Source organism: Mirounga angustirostris, unplaced genomic scaffold (genome assembly GCF_029215605.1).
Source record: "Mirounga angustirostris isolate CCGP_5_RB_7025 unplaced genomic scaffold, mMirAng1.0.hap1 SCAF_15, whole genome shotgun sequence".
NCBI lineage: Eukaryota > Metazoa > Chordata > Mammalia > Carnivora > Phocidae > Mirounga > Mirounga angustirostris.
In genome coordinates, this window is record NW_026991723.1 from 7,073,150 (window position 1) to 7,091,171 (window position 18,022).

Here is an 18,022-nt window from a genome sequence, read left to right on the forward strand (position 1 = left end):
AACAAATAAGGCTCAAGAAAGAAGGCAAAGTATCTCCCTGCTGTTACCCTGTTCTGGAGTGCCTAACCTCCCTGGCACACGGGAAGGAGTGTGTGTGTTTGCGTGGACAGGGAGACATGAGCGCAGCCATCGAATTGGCCAGCCTGGTGACCAGCGAGCCCGCCCCCACGCTTTCCCCCCTCCCCCTCCAGCGCTCACACTCAGGAAGCAGCTGGCTACGGGCCGGCCCTCGCGGCCAAACACACATCCACACTCCTCGCGGGGCCGCCTCTCCCCCTCCCCCCTCCCCCTCCCCCCTGCAGCCGCGTCCACACTGCGCCGCCCCTGCAGCCCAGAGCGCGGCGCGCAAGGGCACCAGCGCCACGGCCGATACCGTTGCCCCTCCCCGCACCGCCCCCCCCCCCCCCAACGCCCGCCCGCAGCCGTCCAGGCTCGCACCGGCGCTCTCCCAGCGGAACCCGCCGAAAGCAATTAGCCAGCATCCCGCACCGGCCCCCAGACGCATCCCCCGGCCCAGGGCGAGGATGAGCAGGACAGGGGAGGCACAAAGTCGAAACTCAACTTTTTAAAAACATTTGCGTGTGTATGTGTATGTGTGGGGGGAGAATGAGCTGATGCCGAGGGTCCAGCCACCCCCTTCTGCCTCCTCCTCCCCCTGCTGCCCTCGCACACGCGCGCGCACACACACGGCACTTGGGCCGCGTTTCCGCGCTCCGTCCCCCGGCTTGGATGGGAGTTTTCATTTCCGAAGGAGGCAGAACCCGTGGAACGCGCTGAAGGGCTGGAGCCCCAAGTTACTCCTCGCCCGCGCTGGCCTCTGCTGTCATTCGCAGGCTGGCCGGGGAAGGGACCCGCACGCCTGGCTTTGTTGTGGAAATCCGGGTTACCTGGTAAGTGGATACCAGAGGAGCTTTGCTCGCAGGCGAGAGACGGGAGAAACTGGCGCTTGAGAGTGTGGGGGAGGTAACGCTCAGAGACACAAACTAGGGATTAGAAATAGTTTTCCACGCTGAGCCAGTGGCGTTCGCGCGGCTTTAAGGCTACGCGCACCCCCCGGCCCCAGATTTTCTAAAAGCTCTGTTGGTTGAGATAGCAACCAAGCCCTGTTGTTGTCAGTCCCCTAAGAGCACCGAGTGTAGAAGACGGAAAGGAAATCAACAAGGTATTAAAGTTTAATAGGGAGAGTTTTTGTTTTTGGTTCTTCTTTTGAACAACAGGGGCCAGAGGGCCACACAATCAAAGCAAGTTACAGGACGTAGGGGCATGGTCCTGCGCGCCACCCAGGAGTCCCCACTGAAGGGAAACTTTGGAGAAGTGGGAATTGATGGGGTGACGTGAGGTCCCGCGCGCTCACCCGGGGCTGTAGTTGCGTTTTCCAGTTCCACGTGTTTGTGGAGCTCCGCTAAGGCTGTTCTGCGTGCCTGCATCTCGCCAAAGACAATGTCCCCATTGCTCCGGAAGGTCCTGGGGTTGGGGGTATGCTCGCTTGTCGCTGGGAGGGGTTCCGTGACCCGCAGCCGCCGGGACTCTAACTGTAACCTCCCACGCCGCAGAATGCGCAGACATACTCAGACGCTCGCACACCGGGTTCGTCACTTTGCGTTTACGTTTTTTGGGGCCCGACAAAATGTCAGCGCTGTTTGGAAAATGTCTCAGTCTCCGGCGCTCTGTCCTGCTCGCGGCTCCAGTCCCTGTAAATGACCCTGTGTGTATTTTGAAGTCGGTCCGGGCCGCTCTCCGGAAAGCGTGAGTGAGCAGCCGGCTCTCTCCTAGACACACACCTTGCCCCAAGCAACTCTTAAAGTTAGTCACTGGAGCTGACAAGTCACCTCGGGGATGAGGAAGTTACCCAAGTGTCTGGAAAACTTGGCCTTGACGGATTTGTCATCCTGTGGATGATTCAGTTAGGCACCTGGAGGGAGACGCTTTGGGAAAGGTGGTTTCCGGCTTCGCGAGTCGCGCCCTCGACTTGCTGGGGGTGTTAGGGAGGCGAGAGGCGAAAGGAGACCCGAGGGTTGGGAGCTCGGTGGGAGCTGCGGGCCGCGGCTGCCCCGGAATCCCAGCTTGGGCCGGGAAGGGCAGCGCGCTGGTCCCCGCCGCTTGGGTTTCCCAGCCGCGGGCCCGCGGCGGCGCCCTTTCGGCCCGACTTACTCAGGACGGGTTGCACAACAGGAAACCGGCACGAGTTTGTTTTGTTTTGCTGCACTAGCTCGCGGACCGGGCGGAGGGTTAGGGTCAGAGGCGGCCGGCGAGTGACGGGGTCGCAGCAGCGCGCCCCAGCTGGGCCCTGTCGCCTCCGCCCTCGGACCCGCCCCTCGCTCCCCACAGGGGGACTAGGGGCTCGGCCGGGACCTCCACGGGCCAAGCCAGGGGGCGCTGGGAACTGATAAGGGCTGCCCTTCTCCTGCCCTGCCCCAGGCGCTTCTCCCCGCCCGGCGGGTCCCCAGCACCCCTCCGGGTCTCTCTAGCCCTCTTCCTGCCTGGAGAGGCTCCCGCCCTTCTGCTCTGTATTCTTCCCCCCCCTGCTAGGCTTCCTGGGGTTCTGCGAGGCCCTCATCTCTGGAGCATCTAACCCCGGGGCAGGGGCTGGGGGTGGAGGGTACTTCCGGAATGGCAGGGAGCAGCGTCTCCCGAGACTGGACTCTTGGAATTGCCGCCCCTCTTACGGAGTAAAGGGCTTTGCACCCTCTCCCCACCTACTTCCAGGACATCAGTATCTCCCCAGAGTCTGGGCCTGGGTGGGGGGTGGGGTGCTGGAGTTTGTGAGGAGAGGGATGTACTGCAGCTCCCCCCAGCGGACCAAATCCCTTTAGGCTATGGGAACTGGGAATACCAAGTATAGACTGTTAAAGCTAGAAGGGACCTTGGTGATCACCTACGCACGAGGAAGCCCAGACCCAAAGACTTCTCGGGTTTTGTCCAGGCCTTCATAGCTACTGTCATAGATGCTGGGCACACACTCAAGTTTCCCATTTTCCAGTGCAGAGAGCATTTCTTGGCGTGAAGGTGAACTCAAGACAAATGTGAAGTTGCCTTAGGTCCCCACTGAAAGCTTTGATGAGTCATGATTTCTGCCTTGGGAGTTAGCCAGACATCCGTTTTCCCCTGTGTCACGTTCTCTATTAGACTACCCTTTTACACTAAACTGGGAAGCTTTTTTTTTTTTTTTTTTTTAGGTATAAAATTGATTTGTTTGGTTTTAATCCTCCCATTCCTCCTCTTCTCCCTCCTCTAATTTTGCTTCCTTGGTGAAGTGTTACATAAGTGCAAACTGCAAAGGTTTGCAGAAGGATTTGCCCACATGAAGGTTAGGGGACAGCTTGCAGCCATGTAGAGACAGGACTGTGTGATATTACATGTTGTTGCAACAGGGAACATGCCGAAGGTTTAGGATCACATGTAAATGCACTCCAATGTTTTGGATGTTTTCACTAGTTGTCTATGGCAGCCCTTCTAGACCCGCCACTGCCTTTGAAAGGAAGAGTAGGAGACATTTCTTTTTCAGTTCCCTTCAAAACACTTTTCCTTATTGGTAGTTGAATTCTTTTCCTTTGTTGCTCAGAGGACTCAGCAGATCTTGAGTATGAGTAGTTCAGTCTAAGTGCTGCTGTATACGACTCCCTCTCTCCTGGTTCACCTTAGGCCAGTTGTGAGAGGGCATCTTTTCTCTGAGCCCTGGTTCTACCCAAGTTCCTTAATAGTAGTTGGTTTGTCAGAGATTGAATACCTGGGGTCTGTTGGTTTGCTTGGAAGTGGCCACCATTCCAACAGGAAAAGCAAATTCTTGGGGGGTGGGGTGGGGTGGACTCCAGGGTTCAGCTAGTGGGTAAAATTCCTATTGGGCCCAAATAAGCAGGATAGGGTAGGTGAAACAATAGCAAACTAATGTTTTGTACCAAATCTGTCTTCATTCATATGGCAGAAAGTGGTCTTTCCATGGTTTCAAAAGAGAGAGAGTCAGTGTTCTCAGTCTGTTTCTCTGAGTGTTCTTTCTTGCTAGTAAATTAAGCCTGAGGACATTCTTTTCACTTTTGTCCCTCTCATATTGTAGGTATTGATCTCTGGAGTTGGAATGTTAATTTGTAATTCTTCCCGAATAGAGATGAAGTACTTCTTGAAGGAGATAGTTCAGGAAGTGGCATCCCGTGCACGTTCTCTTCCCTGGAGAAGTCATTTTCTGTGTTTCTGTAATTATTTTCTGTGGAAGATATTATAAAGAAGGTGGAAATACAGGACTTTACACTAAGTCTCGTTGCTTCATAGACTCAATTAGGATTGAAAATAAAATTAAAAAATAAATAAATGGAGCATAGGAAATCTGTGCTGCCTTATTCCTGGAGGATGAGACATGCGACAAAACCTTTAAATGACTCTAACATGTAGTTCGATAAAAAGATGCCCAAGTTCCAAGTTTTCCATTTACTTCAGATGGAGTTGACACGAAACCCAAATTTTTTATTGAGCTGAAATAAAATATCCATACAGAAAATACACGTATCTTAAGCTTGATGAATTTTCACGAGCTAAATGCAACTGATTAGCTGGCATCCAGATCACGAAATAGAACATTACCAACACTCCACACACATCTCTCATATACCGTTCCACTCACTATGTTCCCCCCAAAAGTAACCACTGCCTTGACTTCTGACAGATAGATTAGTTTTGCCTGTTTTTAAAAATACCTTATGTGAGTGGAATAATTCAATATGTACTCTTGGGTCTGGCTTCTTTTCCTGATGTAACAGCCTTCTGGTAGGTCAAATAATTTGGATTTCCCTTTAAACATGGCGGGAATAGTTTAGCTTGCAGAAGTTAGTTGGTCAGGCCTTACTTAATATGACAGAATTAAAGAAAACACTGACAAAACAGAAGCTATATTTTCTATGCTAATGACAGTCTGACAGGGGGACAACAGATAAGAGCGAAGCGTCCAGCATGAAGCCAGTGCGGGATGAGCAAGGAGAATGCCGAGGAGCTCCTTCCTCCATGACGGCTCCGAATGCATTTGACAGCCCCTCTCTTAGGGTCACCAGCCCCCACAACAAAAGAAGTGCCTGGTCTCAGTACTGAAAGGACTCTGTTTGTTTTCCAGCTTTTAGCTATGATTTTTCGTTTTTTATGAGTACACCACGATAAAGGCCAGGATAATGTTTCTGCTCAGAAGAGTGCTGTAGTGTCTGTGCTACTTTTTCCTGTCAAGAGAAAGGAATAAACTAGGGAACATGCCACTGTGATTTAACTGGCTCCACAGGACACAGAGTGTAGGATTTGTGATCACACCGTTACACCTTATTATACTGGATTTATTTGGGCAATAAATGATAAGTATAGGATATAAATACATAATTATATATTTCAGTCATCCCACATTTTTCAGTATAAATGAGTAGTACAGTATGATAAGTATGAGTGCATATAAATGTATGTAATATATAAATGTAATATAAAAATCCATACATGTATAATACATGTAGTATGAAAAATATAAATTTATAGGTTTAATATAAAACCATCTATGGGGGCGCCTGGGTGGCTCAGTTGGTTAAGCGACTGCCTTTGGCTCAGGTCATGATCCTGGCGTCCTGGGATCGAGTCCCACATGGGGCTCCCTGCTCAGCAGGGAGTCTGCTTCTCCTTCTGACCCTCCCCCCTCTCATGCTCTCTGTCTCTCATTTCTCTCTCGCAAATAAATAAAATCTTAAAACAAAAAACAAAAAACAAAAAACAAAAAGAAAAAACCCCCCATCTATGTACATATAAGGACTGGTGACAGTTGAAAGGTAAATTAGACAGGACCCCTAAAGGTAATGAAACACAGACAAATAACTATAAGGCAATGTAGAAAGTTATGAATGTTACAAGAGAGGTATTTCGAGTAAAATAGTTAACATTTATCAGGTCCTTCTATGTGCCAGGTACTGTGCTAAGCAAGTAACATGCTTGATCTCATTTAATATTTTGTAATTCCATGAACTTACGTATAATAGTGTAATTCTAACCATTTTGCAAATAGATACAGATATTAAGAGAGGATCAGGAAAGGCCTAAAGTTGGGTATTTGGGGTGGACTTGGAGGGTAAGTAAGATCTGGATTTGGGGAAAAGGGGGGCAAAAGAAGGGAGAAGGGAAAGACCACCCATGTGGATGGGACCACCCATTATAGGATGAGCAGAAACAAGGATCCAATTATGTTCCACTATGGGAACAAAATCAGGTGATTTGTCTGCAAAACTGGAATCATGAGAGCTGTAAGTGGTTGAGAGCAGACTTGAAATGAAGAAAGCTGATGGGGCCATTCTCATCTGATGTGATCTCCTCAAGGCCGAGCATGGGAATGACTGCGCATTCCTTTGAGGTGCAGCAAGCCTTGCTGAACTGCAGATGGGCAGATAGGGTTACAGCTCCAGATCAGACCCTGTCCTGGGGGCCTTGGTAAAGAAATCAGACTTTCTTCCTTTCTTTTTCTTCTTCAAGATCAGATTTTCTAAATATCAGTTATTCCTGAAGTTTCATTTCTAGGCCTCCTGAATACTATATGCAGAAAACTAACCAGATGCCAGGGCTTTGTATGAATTCTTGTTACTCTTTTGTGTGAAGAAATGGATTAATGTTTTCCCAACCTTTCCAGCATGACCAGTGGATTCTACTGCTTTCTGTAACTTGACTGAGTCATTCATGTTGGTGTTTTCTTTCTTTTCTTTCTTTCTTTTTCTTTCTTTCTTTCTTTCTTTCTTTCTTTCTTTCTTTCTTTCTTTCTTTCTTTCTTTCTTTTCTTTTCTTTTCTTTTCTTTTCTTTTCTTTTCTTTCTCTTCTTTCTTTCTTTCTTTTCCTTCGTCATGTTGGTTAAGGCCTAGTCATTGTTGTGAATGTTCGTACTTCTGCAGTGATGTCAGTGAACATAATTTAACTTGTGTAAAACTTTTGTCTATCAACACTAAAAATAGTTCTTTTGGTCACTTTTAAGCAATAATTACATTCAAGGAAAGAAATCACTCATTTATACATGTGATGTGGGACACTTTGATATGCTTGAGTATTTGGTTTAATGAGTGATGAATTCAATTTTATTTCTAGAATCTCCCATAAGTAGTTATTTATTACCTGTTTGAAAGGATTGTGATCTTTAACTTTGTAAGTAGTTATTCATATGGACCAAGTAGTCATCTGTACATGAAAAATGACAAACAATGCACTTTGCATTTGCCATATTTTAGTACATATGTATCTCCTCCCATGAGGCTGGAGGTTTTGTTTTGTTTTTGAAAGAAAGGTCTCCAGCCAGTTACTCTTCTTTTATATTTCTGAAGAGGCCTTTGTGTCTCAAACCATGGCCGTGTGGAGTTCCCTCTTTTCAATTCAGGTAATTAATTCAGTGGTGACATCATAAGGAATGTGTTCATTTTTCCATTTCAAATTCCTCCTCATAGGATCTGATGGTAACTCACATTAAGAACACATTTTGACAAACTCAGTTCTCAAAGGCAATTGCGTGTTAATTTAAACTTGTCCCCCTTTAGCATTGTAAGAAGGAAATTCTCTTTCAGGGAAGGTCCTCTACCTTCTGCAATGAGGAATCACTACAGTTGTGGGTCATTTCGATCCTAATTCTGTTAGTTGGTTGATTTTTGATGTTTATAGAGCACAAGTGATCGAGTGATATTTACTGAGTCAAATGCACAGTGAAAAGATAGCAGTGGTAGGAGGATAACCTTGTACTGGTGAATCCTTATGTTTTATAAAGCTAAAAATAATGAATTTTTAGATCCTTTGCTCATTACGGCTGTGTTTTGGTATTTGTTTTACTTTGGCTGTTCAACTCTGTCTGTACCTGCACCTTTTATTTTTGTTAGGTGCCTGGGCAGGCAAATAGTCTAAATGCTTTTGTAACAGTGGCTTTTATATCTTTTTGACTATAACTCACGATAAAACAATTTTTTCATCTTACTCAATATACACTATACGCATTGAAGATATTCAGACATGTACACCCACAAGTAGCTGAAACAGAACTGTACTTAACCATTAATACAGTTGATGTACTCTGGTAGCTTCTATTTTGTTGTAGTCAGTTCTGTTTCATTAAAAAACACTTTTTCCATTGAATTATTGATTTTAGGGCCTACCATCGGATTGCAACCAGTTTGAGAAACACTGCTTTAGAAAGAGCCCTTTGTTAAACATAGATCTAGGAATTTAGGGCCATAGCATGGTTACGTTTCTGAAAATACCTATGTTTGCCTTAAAAATCTTTTTGGTTCCAAGTTCATTCTCATTTTGTGTGATTGCTTACAGTCCTAATTATTCCCCTCTCCCTTGACATTTGTGATAGGGTCACAGATTTCTAGAACTTTATGTACTCCTTGATGACTTAATGATTGAGGCTAAGTAAATGAAACATTTGTAGGTAATTACTACTAAGAATAGTGATATTCGGTAAGCTAGGGGGGTCTGAGAGTTGTATAGATGTATTGAAGTATGGAGAATGGATTCTAAGGGAGGTTACTGGACTTTTAATATTGCCCTCTAGTAATATTTTCCTGAAGATTCATAATTTCTTCCAGCAATCTGTAATCACCCTCTGGAGGGTTCTCAATTCTGCTTTGATTTTTAAGTTAGGATTGACTAATTTAGAGAATAGATTCCTGAAGTGGACTTGATCATTTCTTTTTCTCCTACTTCGTCCCTCTTCCCCTTTCCTCTTGCTCTTCTTTCCTTTGTCCATATTTACTACCTGCATTTGGCATATTATAGCCATTAATTTGAATTTAAAAGGGCACTGCCAGATGTTTTACTCCCTGCTTAGGGAAGATTATTTTCATTGAGAAAATTTTATAAAATATAAAAACAAAAAAAAGTGTATATCTCTAGACAGCTAAGGGTTGAAATCCACAGATAAGACAATCAGTTAGATGGGATCCATAATGTGCATTATATTATATTTTCTGAGTGGTCTTTGAAAGAATGGTCTTGAATACCTGGAGGGAATAGTAATTTGTCTTCATATTTGTAATTGATATAACTCAGCACTAAACCTCTTTGATTTGTAAGATTTTATCTTATTGGTGATTATATTGCTTGAATAATGTATGTACATCTTAGTGTTCAGAATAAATATGTTAATAGTCTTAGCATTCCTGACATCAAACCTGGGCAATGCCTACATGACTATATATTCTATACGTGGTAGCTACCAGGTAACCTCGGTAAGTTTGTGCTCGATGTCTCACTACTGTGGAAATATCCCACCCAGCCCTGTTTCTGTGTAACTTCTGCTGTGAAGTCTGTGAATCTGTCAGTCTCACTGAATAAAGTTATGAAACCACGGAAACAATCAACTCCACTTTGTTGTGGGTTACTTTATCATAACATAGTACCCTTCCTTTCAATTTAGAGAAATGATATTGTACACATCCAGTGCGTTTCCTCTATAATATCCTCCAGTTCCACAGGCACATGTTTGCACTTTCCTCTTGTTAAAATTGCAGACAAGAATAATTTTGATTTATTGGTTTCATCTAATATAGCCGTGTTTATATTGTTGCCAATAAAATGACTTACACGATTGGTTTTTGTTTATACAATCTTTTCTGAGGAGTCAGTCACCTGTGTTAGGACAAGGTACATTCTGCTGATTAAAATGAACTCCTGGGATCTAAGAACATTCAGCTCTATCTGTCCTTGATTGAATTGCAAAATGTGCTTCACACTGCAGCCGTGCATGAGAATAACTTATATTATCTGTCAATAGGCTTTTCATTTCTATATTCTTCTGGTTACAAAAGCCGTAACCAAGAGAAGCGCAGGGGAATAGCTCGGGTCTATTAATGATCAAGGCTGCGATGTTGAAAAGGCAGTTAATGAAATTATAGAATCATTAACCTGAAGGGAAAAAAATAAAAAGAATCGATAAAAACCCTATTTTAGATGGCTTAGATGTATATAAAAGAAACAGCTCAGGAGCATTTTTGTTTGCTGACCAGTATTTTGTGTCTCATTATCAGGTTTTCTATGCAGGGTAAGTAAGAAACGCTTGTGGCATAAGGAATGGAAAATATAACAAAGGCTAAATGTAGCCTAAGGAAATGAAATGATGTATGAAAATTAATAATTAACTGGCTCATCAGATGAATTATGACTCTAGATGAGTTTATTAATGATATTTACTAAGAAAGGGCTTTTGGCTGTAAATAGGCATTATGGCACTCGTGTTTTTGGAATTTTCTTGAATGGCTCAGTTAACATTGCTTTTCACTTGTTGGATCTTTTAATCTGAGACACAATGCCTGGAGCCTTAGGTAGAAGGTGGTAGAGTCATGATTTTGTATTTTGATCAAAGTCATAGCTTTTCCAGAAAACCAGTAAAATTATTAAATGGTTTTGTGCCTTAGTTTCCTTAGGAGTTAAGTAATTTCCTTTCTGACCTGACTTACAGGAGTGTGTTTTGGAGTTCGAAAGTGGTCAACAGGAAGATTTATTAACTCACGTTGACTCATTTGACAGAATGAACATTTTCATTGTTTGAATGGACAGAGCATTAAAACTCTAACTGTATCAATATGTGAGATCCAAAGTACCCTAAGTTTGTACTTCAGGATGTTCCTTGCTTTTTCTTTTTCTTCTCTTTTTTCTGTTGACATCTTGGGGTAGGCAGTGGCTGAAGGGTGGAGGAGAAAATAATTCTGGAGAACTTGAACAATTTTTTTTTTTAAAGATTGTTATTTATTTATTTGACAGAGAGAGATACAGTGAGAGAGGGAACACAAGCAGGGGGAGTGGGAGAGGGAGAAGCAGGCTTCTGGTTGAGCAGGGAGCCTTATGCAGGGCTTGATCCCAGGAGGCTGGGATCATGACCTGAGCCGAAGGCAGATGCTTAATGACTGAGCCACCCAGTTGCCCCCATTTTTTTTTTTTTTAAGAGAGAGAGAACGCGCGCGTGCGAGCAAGCGGCGGGGTGGGGGTGGGGCAAAGGGAGAGGGAGAAAAGCAGACTCCCCATGGAGCAAGAAGCCAGATGTGGGGCTTGATCTCAGGACTCTGAGATCAGGACCTGAGCCGAAATCAAGGGTCGGGTGCTCAACCCACCGCGCTACCAAGGTGCCCCTTGAATAGGTTTTTAAATAGAAGGATGCTCTGCCAGTGGAATCCTACCAGTTAGGTTTTGATATTGATTAGCTGTGATTTCGCTTTTTGGCAAAATGTAGGCAAATTTAATCCTGAGGTCCATTTTTCAAGGTAAGTGTTGTCTTTCAACACGCTGCTGACGTGAGAACCTCCTATCAGCTCTTGCTTTGACGGAGTGGATGAAGATTACTCTTTTTGCTTCCATGTCTACCCTGTCCTCTTGATTTGAGTGCCATAGGTATAAAATCTATGTATTTATCCTTGATCATCTTAAGTGGGTATTTTTGATAATCTTCCATGTCTTAATTATCTGGAGGATCAGAATTTCAAGAGACTGTAGTGATTATCATCAACTTCCTTGTTTTATGGATGAAATCTGTAAGTCCAGAGAAGTTATAAATGATTTGCCAGAGGTAGAACTCAGGTGTCCTGACACTGTGACTCATTAAGGATGTGTCTTTCTTAAAAGTTAGCAGTTTATTCCTTTTTTGTTACTACGTGGACTTAGGCTTATAAATGATCATATGGCCTTTCTAAAATATAATAGTGATAGATGAAATTGATTTTTAAATTCTAGTCTCTAATGCTTGAAAAATCTGTTGGCACAATTAATGTGAAAACTGGGTTATTAAGCATATTTTCACCTAGAGTTTATTTTATTTTTGTCTTGAGGCTGGTTTTCTTAGCTTATACGCCATTGCCTTACTGCTGTTTCTTTATGGCATTAATTACTTTACTTTCTGGTTGTTGTCTTTTTAGTAATAAAATTTAAGTGCATTTTTGTTATTGTTATTGTTACTTTCAACCTAAAGCTATTTAAAACAGGACTGCAGTTTATAAATAAAATAAAATGAAAGTCCAGTTTGACAGGCTGGTATGAGTGTCTGATACTTAATTAACTTCTCAGCACGTTAATTATTTTTCTTGCAGTCTCACTTTCTTAATGATCTAACCTAATGCTAAGTACCTACTTACGTGTTTTTATCCAGATTTTTGATGAGAATTCCTGCTTGTATATGATCTTGCTGGCAAAAAGACTCCTTTGTTTTTAAAAACTTGCAAGTGGGCATAGTCTGCAAATCTACAGACACTTGTCACATGGACTCATGATGACTCATAGTGCCAGTCATGTTGGATGATTCTTCATTTTCAACAAATTGCCAGCACAACATATATACTTATTTATTTTGTTTGGTGCTGAATAAGTGCTCTCTTCTGCAGGGTTCAGAGTACTCAGAAAACACTGTTTTATGAATGAGCGGAGAATAGATGGCCAACATCCTCTGGCAAAGCACAGAGACATGAAATGATTCTTTTTTTAAATTTTTTTTATTTTTTTAAAAGATTTTATTTATTTATTTGAGACAGAGAGAATGAGAGAGACAGAGAGCACATGAGAGGGGGGAGGGTCAGAGGGAGAAGCAGGCTCCCTGCCGAGCAGGGAGCCCGATGCGGGACTCGATCCAGGGACTCCAGGATCATGACCTGAGCCGAAGGCAGTCGCTTAACCAACTGAGCCACCCAGGCGCCCGAAATGAAATGATTCTTGCTCACAGTCAACCCACAACTCAACAGACCAGCTGATAATACACTGGAGTTCTTAAATGGACACAGCAGGAAGGGCACTGGGATTTTTCCAATGTGAAATACCAAAATCTTACAACCGGTTTGATACTAGGGTTCATTTGTTATTGTCCCATAAGACAACTTAAGTGATAAGGTTTGGCTGGACTGGGTTTCCTTGTCCGTTCTTGGCGACCGTAGTGGAGGGAAGGGCAGGAGATGGACCTCAGAGCGTTTCTCAGGACTGGATGGCCTGGCAATGTGAAATGTGACAGACTGATAGAATTCTTAATAAAGTGGAGAACTGGTAAGGAGGAAAACATTCCAAATGTTGTATTGTTAGTAAATTTTGAAGTTTCTCAGCATTTGGGCACACACAGTAAACTTTGCAGAGGGCACAGTGAGTGCTTGACTAGAAAATCAAAAATATTTGATTTTTGATAAAATAGTTTTTGATTTTTTAAAAGGATAAAGAAAAAGAAAACTCTCTTCACAGAGAGTTTTCCTTCTGTGGCGTTCTGTCCCTAATGGTGGATGAAGCCATTTGTGTGGGTGTTGGTTGGAAATAATTGCTTAAGACGTTGAGTGGATCATGCAGATAGAGTAGGAATCATCCAGTTGAGAATATCTGACCCCTACTGCTTTGCACTCAGTCATATCTTCTGTATTAGTTCAGCTTTGGCTTCTTTTCATGACAATCATATCTGTGCAAAATAGTACAGAGTGTGAGTGTGTTTGTCAATCAGTTGGATTAGTGACACCCAGTCACTTCCTTGACTCTGTGTACCTTTTGGGGAGCTCTTGGTTAAGGGAGGGAAGCACCTTTCCTACAGATTTGTAACCAGAGAGTACTGGCATTGTGATGTCCTGTGTTCGTGTCGGTGCTGTTGGTTTTCTCTCGCCACTTGAGGAAGGGGGTGCTGGGATGGCAGACGGAGCTCTGTTGTGGAGCTGTGGTTGAAGTGCTGTGTGTAGTGTGTGGCGAACATACTTCCCTTTAGAGGCTCTCTTCTTTTCGTATGCTTTCCGTAAAGTGTTTTGTACAGACTTTTCCTTTTCTAGGATCTTAATAGAAGGTGAGAGTATTGTGATGTTGCTTCTGTTTCCATCCCCATAACTCAGAATCATTATGGAACGAAGACTTTGATGTTGCTGTGATTTATTTGGACATGCGGATATATGACATCTTTGCGAGAACCTCAGACCCCTATTTTTACCTTTTGTAGTCTAGGGACTGTGAAAAATTTTCTCTTATGGTAAAAATCAGAGGTGGTTTAATATCCTCATACTCTCATTTAGAGGCCATATCAGCCTTTTGCTTGTTTACTGGAAACTTTGGAGCGTTGGTCTCACAGCTCACAAAGGTAGTGCTTGGGTTTCCCAAGTGAGTCTTGGGAAGTGAACTAGTATGGACAGATCCTCTGGGGAGCAAAATAAGTTTCATTTTGCAAGCTGGTACCAGTTGATTGGTTGTCGTTGCCAAGAGCACTGTATTGAGAAGGGCTCAGGGGCAAACAAAACAATACAGTGATCCATAATCCATGTCTACCGTGAATGCAGGAGGGAAGAGTGCCTGCCAATGAACCATGTGTTTGATGACCCTGCTTTACATAAAAGGCCGTTTGGCTAAGAGTGCTTCTTTTCTTCCTGGTATGAATGCTACACAAGTTGAAAACTCACTGTGACTTATTTTCATTTTTACTTTTAAAAATGCCTGCATTTATTTTTTTAAACAGGCTAATAACCCACACCATGGATAACTTATTGGACTTTGCCTGAAAGGAGTCATTAGTGCCATTGGATATTTGACCATCCTGGCCACAGGTTTTTTCAGAATGAATGGAAGGTCATGCAGCATGAGTCTCCACCGGACATCAGGAACCCCACAGGGGCCCGGGATGGTCAGTGGCCAATACATTCCTCCCATCCGAGCCCACTCTGGGACTCCTGGCCCCTCGTCCTGTGGCAGCACAGCGAGCCCTGCCATCGGAAGCCTTGCTAACAGCCTTCATCTCAAGATGCCCTCGGGAGGAGGGATGGCTCCTCAGAGCAACATGGCCGAGAGCCCCCTCCATCTGCCTGCCTTGAGCCCCAGGAGACAAGTACTCACCAATGGGAAGCCACGATTCCAGGTCACCCAGGCTGGAGGCATGTCAGGGCCACACAATTTAAAGCCAAAGCAGCAGGAGTTTGGAAGTCCTTTTCCTCCAAATCCTGGGAAAGGTAGGATTGTCTTTCTGGGATCTTTTAAAAGTGGAAACGATTTTTTTTCTCCTCTCCAGATCCTTCTCTGCAAGCAAATCTCATGGAAAACTACAGGATTGAATGTCAGGATCAATTCTGATGGTCTCACAATGCTCTGTAGCCTCCCTGGTGAGGGGCTGGATGTATGGGTACATGGGAGGGTGAGGAGGCCACAGTGGTAAACATGATACCTCATGGAACTGTGAAGCAGAGTGGAAGGCGAGACAGAGAGAGCAGAAACGGATTGAGGGTGGGTGGTGGTGGCGGCGGCAGGCAAGACCAGTTTAGCAAGACCCTACCCTTGGGATGCATGGAGGGACGGGATTCTCTGGGCCATGGCGGAGGGGGGCGGCCAGAGCTGTCATCGTGTGGGTCGGGTGCTAGAAGAAAGGTTTGGAAAGAAAAGGATAAAAAGGGAGAAAGCTTAACAGCCAATAAAGTGAGGAATTAGCACATAGAAATGATAAAAAATTATTCCAAGAGCAGAACCCCTAAGTTCTGTAATACAGCTGGTGACAAGAGGGAAGGAAGCTAGAAGAGAATAATGAAAGGATGTATTTTTGGGCTTGTGGAGAACTAGAAAACTTGGTTAATTTGAAATGCAGAGAGAGTGTACTTTTAATTCAGTTTTTGAGTTCAGTGTTTCAGTGTTTAATTCAGTGTTTGAATAATGTAAATTTTAAATCATGGAATAATTGTTGGAAAATAGCAAATTATTTGAATGACTCACTCTCTCTAGAAACCGATGTTGACTTAAGGAGTGATATTGCACATGAAATGTGTATTTGGGCCAGAAAAAGGAAGTGTGTATCTCATGTGAAATACAGCTTTGTTATGTAAAATAGCACAATTATATATGCTGTTAGGTATTTTTAGCATCTGGTTTTAAATGTTTATATTAAGTGTGTACACTACTAAATAAAATTACTAGCAGCCTGAAATAGCCATTCACCATTAACTCATAACTCACCCAGTTCAGGTGAATAACTATTTTTATCCTAAAAGCTGTTTTAGTGCTGTTGTATTCCTCTGCATGGTATAAATGGGCAGGTTAAGAAAAAACCCTAAACTATAAAACCGTAAAGTACAAAAAGCTATATATCTAGCGTTTTTCTTTTATTTATTTATTTATTTTGGTTTAGGTTTTGTTTTAGATTGTTTTATTTCCTAGACCTACTGATATTTAGTATAAGTATAGGAAAAACTTTCCTTGGGGTGCATCCAAGATAGCACCATCACTGTCAGGGTGCTGCGTTCATGGTGTGGCAAGCTACAATGGCAAGCTCGTGTGTTTGGATTTTCAGGGGCTGAGGCCCAGGAGGATCTTTCAGCTCTTGCTTGTCTAATGAACTGTACGTAGCTTGCTTTCATCACATATACTTCTGTTGAATCCCGGCTGGCGTTATTAATGCTGATAATAGTAATAACTTCTATTTATGATGTCATAACTGGGCATGTGTCAGGCACTGTTGTATTGAGTGCTTCCAATATAAAATCTCAGTTATCCCTCACAACAGCCCTGAGTCGTATGCTACTGTTGATTAACTGATAAGGGAGCTAAGATCTAGAAAGAATAAATAACTTCAGCATTGCCCTCGGTAAGGAGTTTGGGGATATGACTTTGATGGTGAGCAGATGTGGTTATGATTATATTCATAGTTAAAAAAGTTATGTTTCCAGTAATTCAGGGAGAGTGAACTCTCAGGGTTAATACATCTTGAACTCTTGCAAAAATTAGTGCTGTCCCCTGGTTCTCCTCTTTCTAACTTTCTGGCTCCTTGCTCAGCTTCCAAGCTTACGGTGCCTGTTCCGGATCTGCATGGTCGGGGTATGCATGAGCATGGGATAAGGGTTGAGGATAACTGTATTATTGTCCCCTCTGGCCTTGTAGCTTGGATACTGCTCCGGATGGTGCCAGCAGTGGCTGAACGTGTCCCTTTCAGGTCTTATTGACAGTTCCTAAGCTAAGCCAATAACTAGTTGAGAATGGTGATCTAGTAGGACTGTTTGAACTTCATCCAGTCATTTACTCAACAGATAATTATTGAGCATGTATTATAGGTGAGCCACTGTTCTGGGGATATAATAGCTAATAAAATATAGTCCTGGCCCTCAAGGAGTTAGGAGAATTCAGACAAATAAATGGGCAGTTAAAGTGCACTTAGGGCTCTGATAGGGATACATTGATGGCGGTAGGGCTACATTTGCAGGGTTCCCAGCCCATGCTTGATCAGTGGATCTGGGAGGACAGTAGGATATCTAGGCAGACACCTGAAGGGTAAGGAGCTAGACTTGCAATCATGCCAATTGTGTGTGTGTGGGGGGGCTGTCTGGAACTCATTCTGGATAGACCGAAAATCACCCTCAAAACCTGAAGGGGAGAGATCATGGTGTGTTTCATTAACTTCTGCCTGATTCCACGTTGGGGGTGTACAGAGACAAGACTGGGGAGGAATAAGGAGAGGCCAGATAAAGGTTATGGAGGAGGCGCCAAGGAGCTTGGACCTATCTTGAGCACACTGGTGAGCTGTGCCAGGGTTTTAACTTTGGGGATCATGTGATGGGATGATGTGATGAACTTGAGGTTGACATCTCTCTCAGGCTTTTTTCATGCAGTACTGACAGTGCCCTGACCCTGAGGGATAGTACCGAAGGACCTGTGACTGCGCGTGTATTAGTTAGGGTTCTCTAAAGAAACAGAACCAACAGGAGATGTATCTGTGCCTGAATGTGTACCCGTCCCTGTGTCTGTACCTGTATCTGAATAGATTACGGAGGCTGACAGTTCCCAAGACATGGGAGACGGGTCAGCAAGCTGAAGACCCAGGCCTGCTGATGCTGTAGGTCTAGTGTGAGTCTGAAGGCCTGGAACGAGGAGAGGCAATGGTGTGTATTTCCCTTCTGAAGGACAGCAGGTTTGAGACCCAGGATGAACTGACATTTCAGTTTGAGTCCAAAGGCAGGAAAAAGCTGATGTCCCAGTTTGCAAGTGGTCATTCAGGGAAGAATTCTTTCTTACTTGGCCGAAGGTCAGCCTTTTATTCTCTTCAGGCCTTCAGCTGATGGGGTGGGGCCTATCCACATTAGGAAGA

At 43.7% G+C, this 18,022-nt stretch overlaps 1 protein-coding gene across 4 annotated transcripts in view; it reads left to right on the top strand.

Moving 5' to 3' along the window:
- Window positions 1-750: 750 nt before the first annotated feature.
- Window positions 751-18,022, top strand: part of GLIS3 (GLIS family zinc finger 3) — a 442,028-nt gene continuing 424,756 nt past the window's right edge. For 3 of the 4 annotated variants that reach the window (XM_064579470.1, XM_064579469.1, XM_054509147.2), the window contains exons 1-2: window positions 751-890; window positions 14,423-14,909. In XM_064579470.1, the coding sequence (XP_064435540.1) occupies window positions 14,522-14,909 (388 nt within the window). In that variant the 5' untranslated portion in view covers window positions 751-890; window positions 14,423-14,521. The remainder of the gene's footprint in view (window positions 891-14,422; window positions 14,910-18,022) is intronic. The other variant, XM_045882178.3, reaches the window with a different exon arrangement.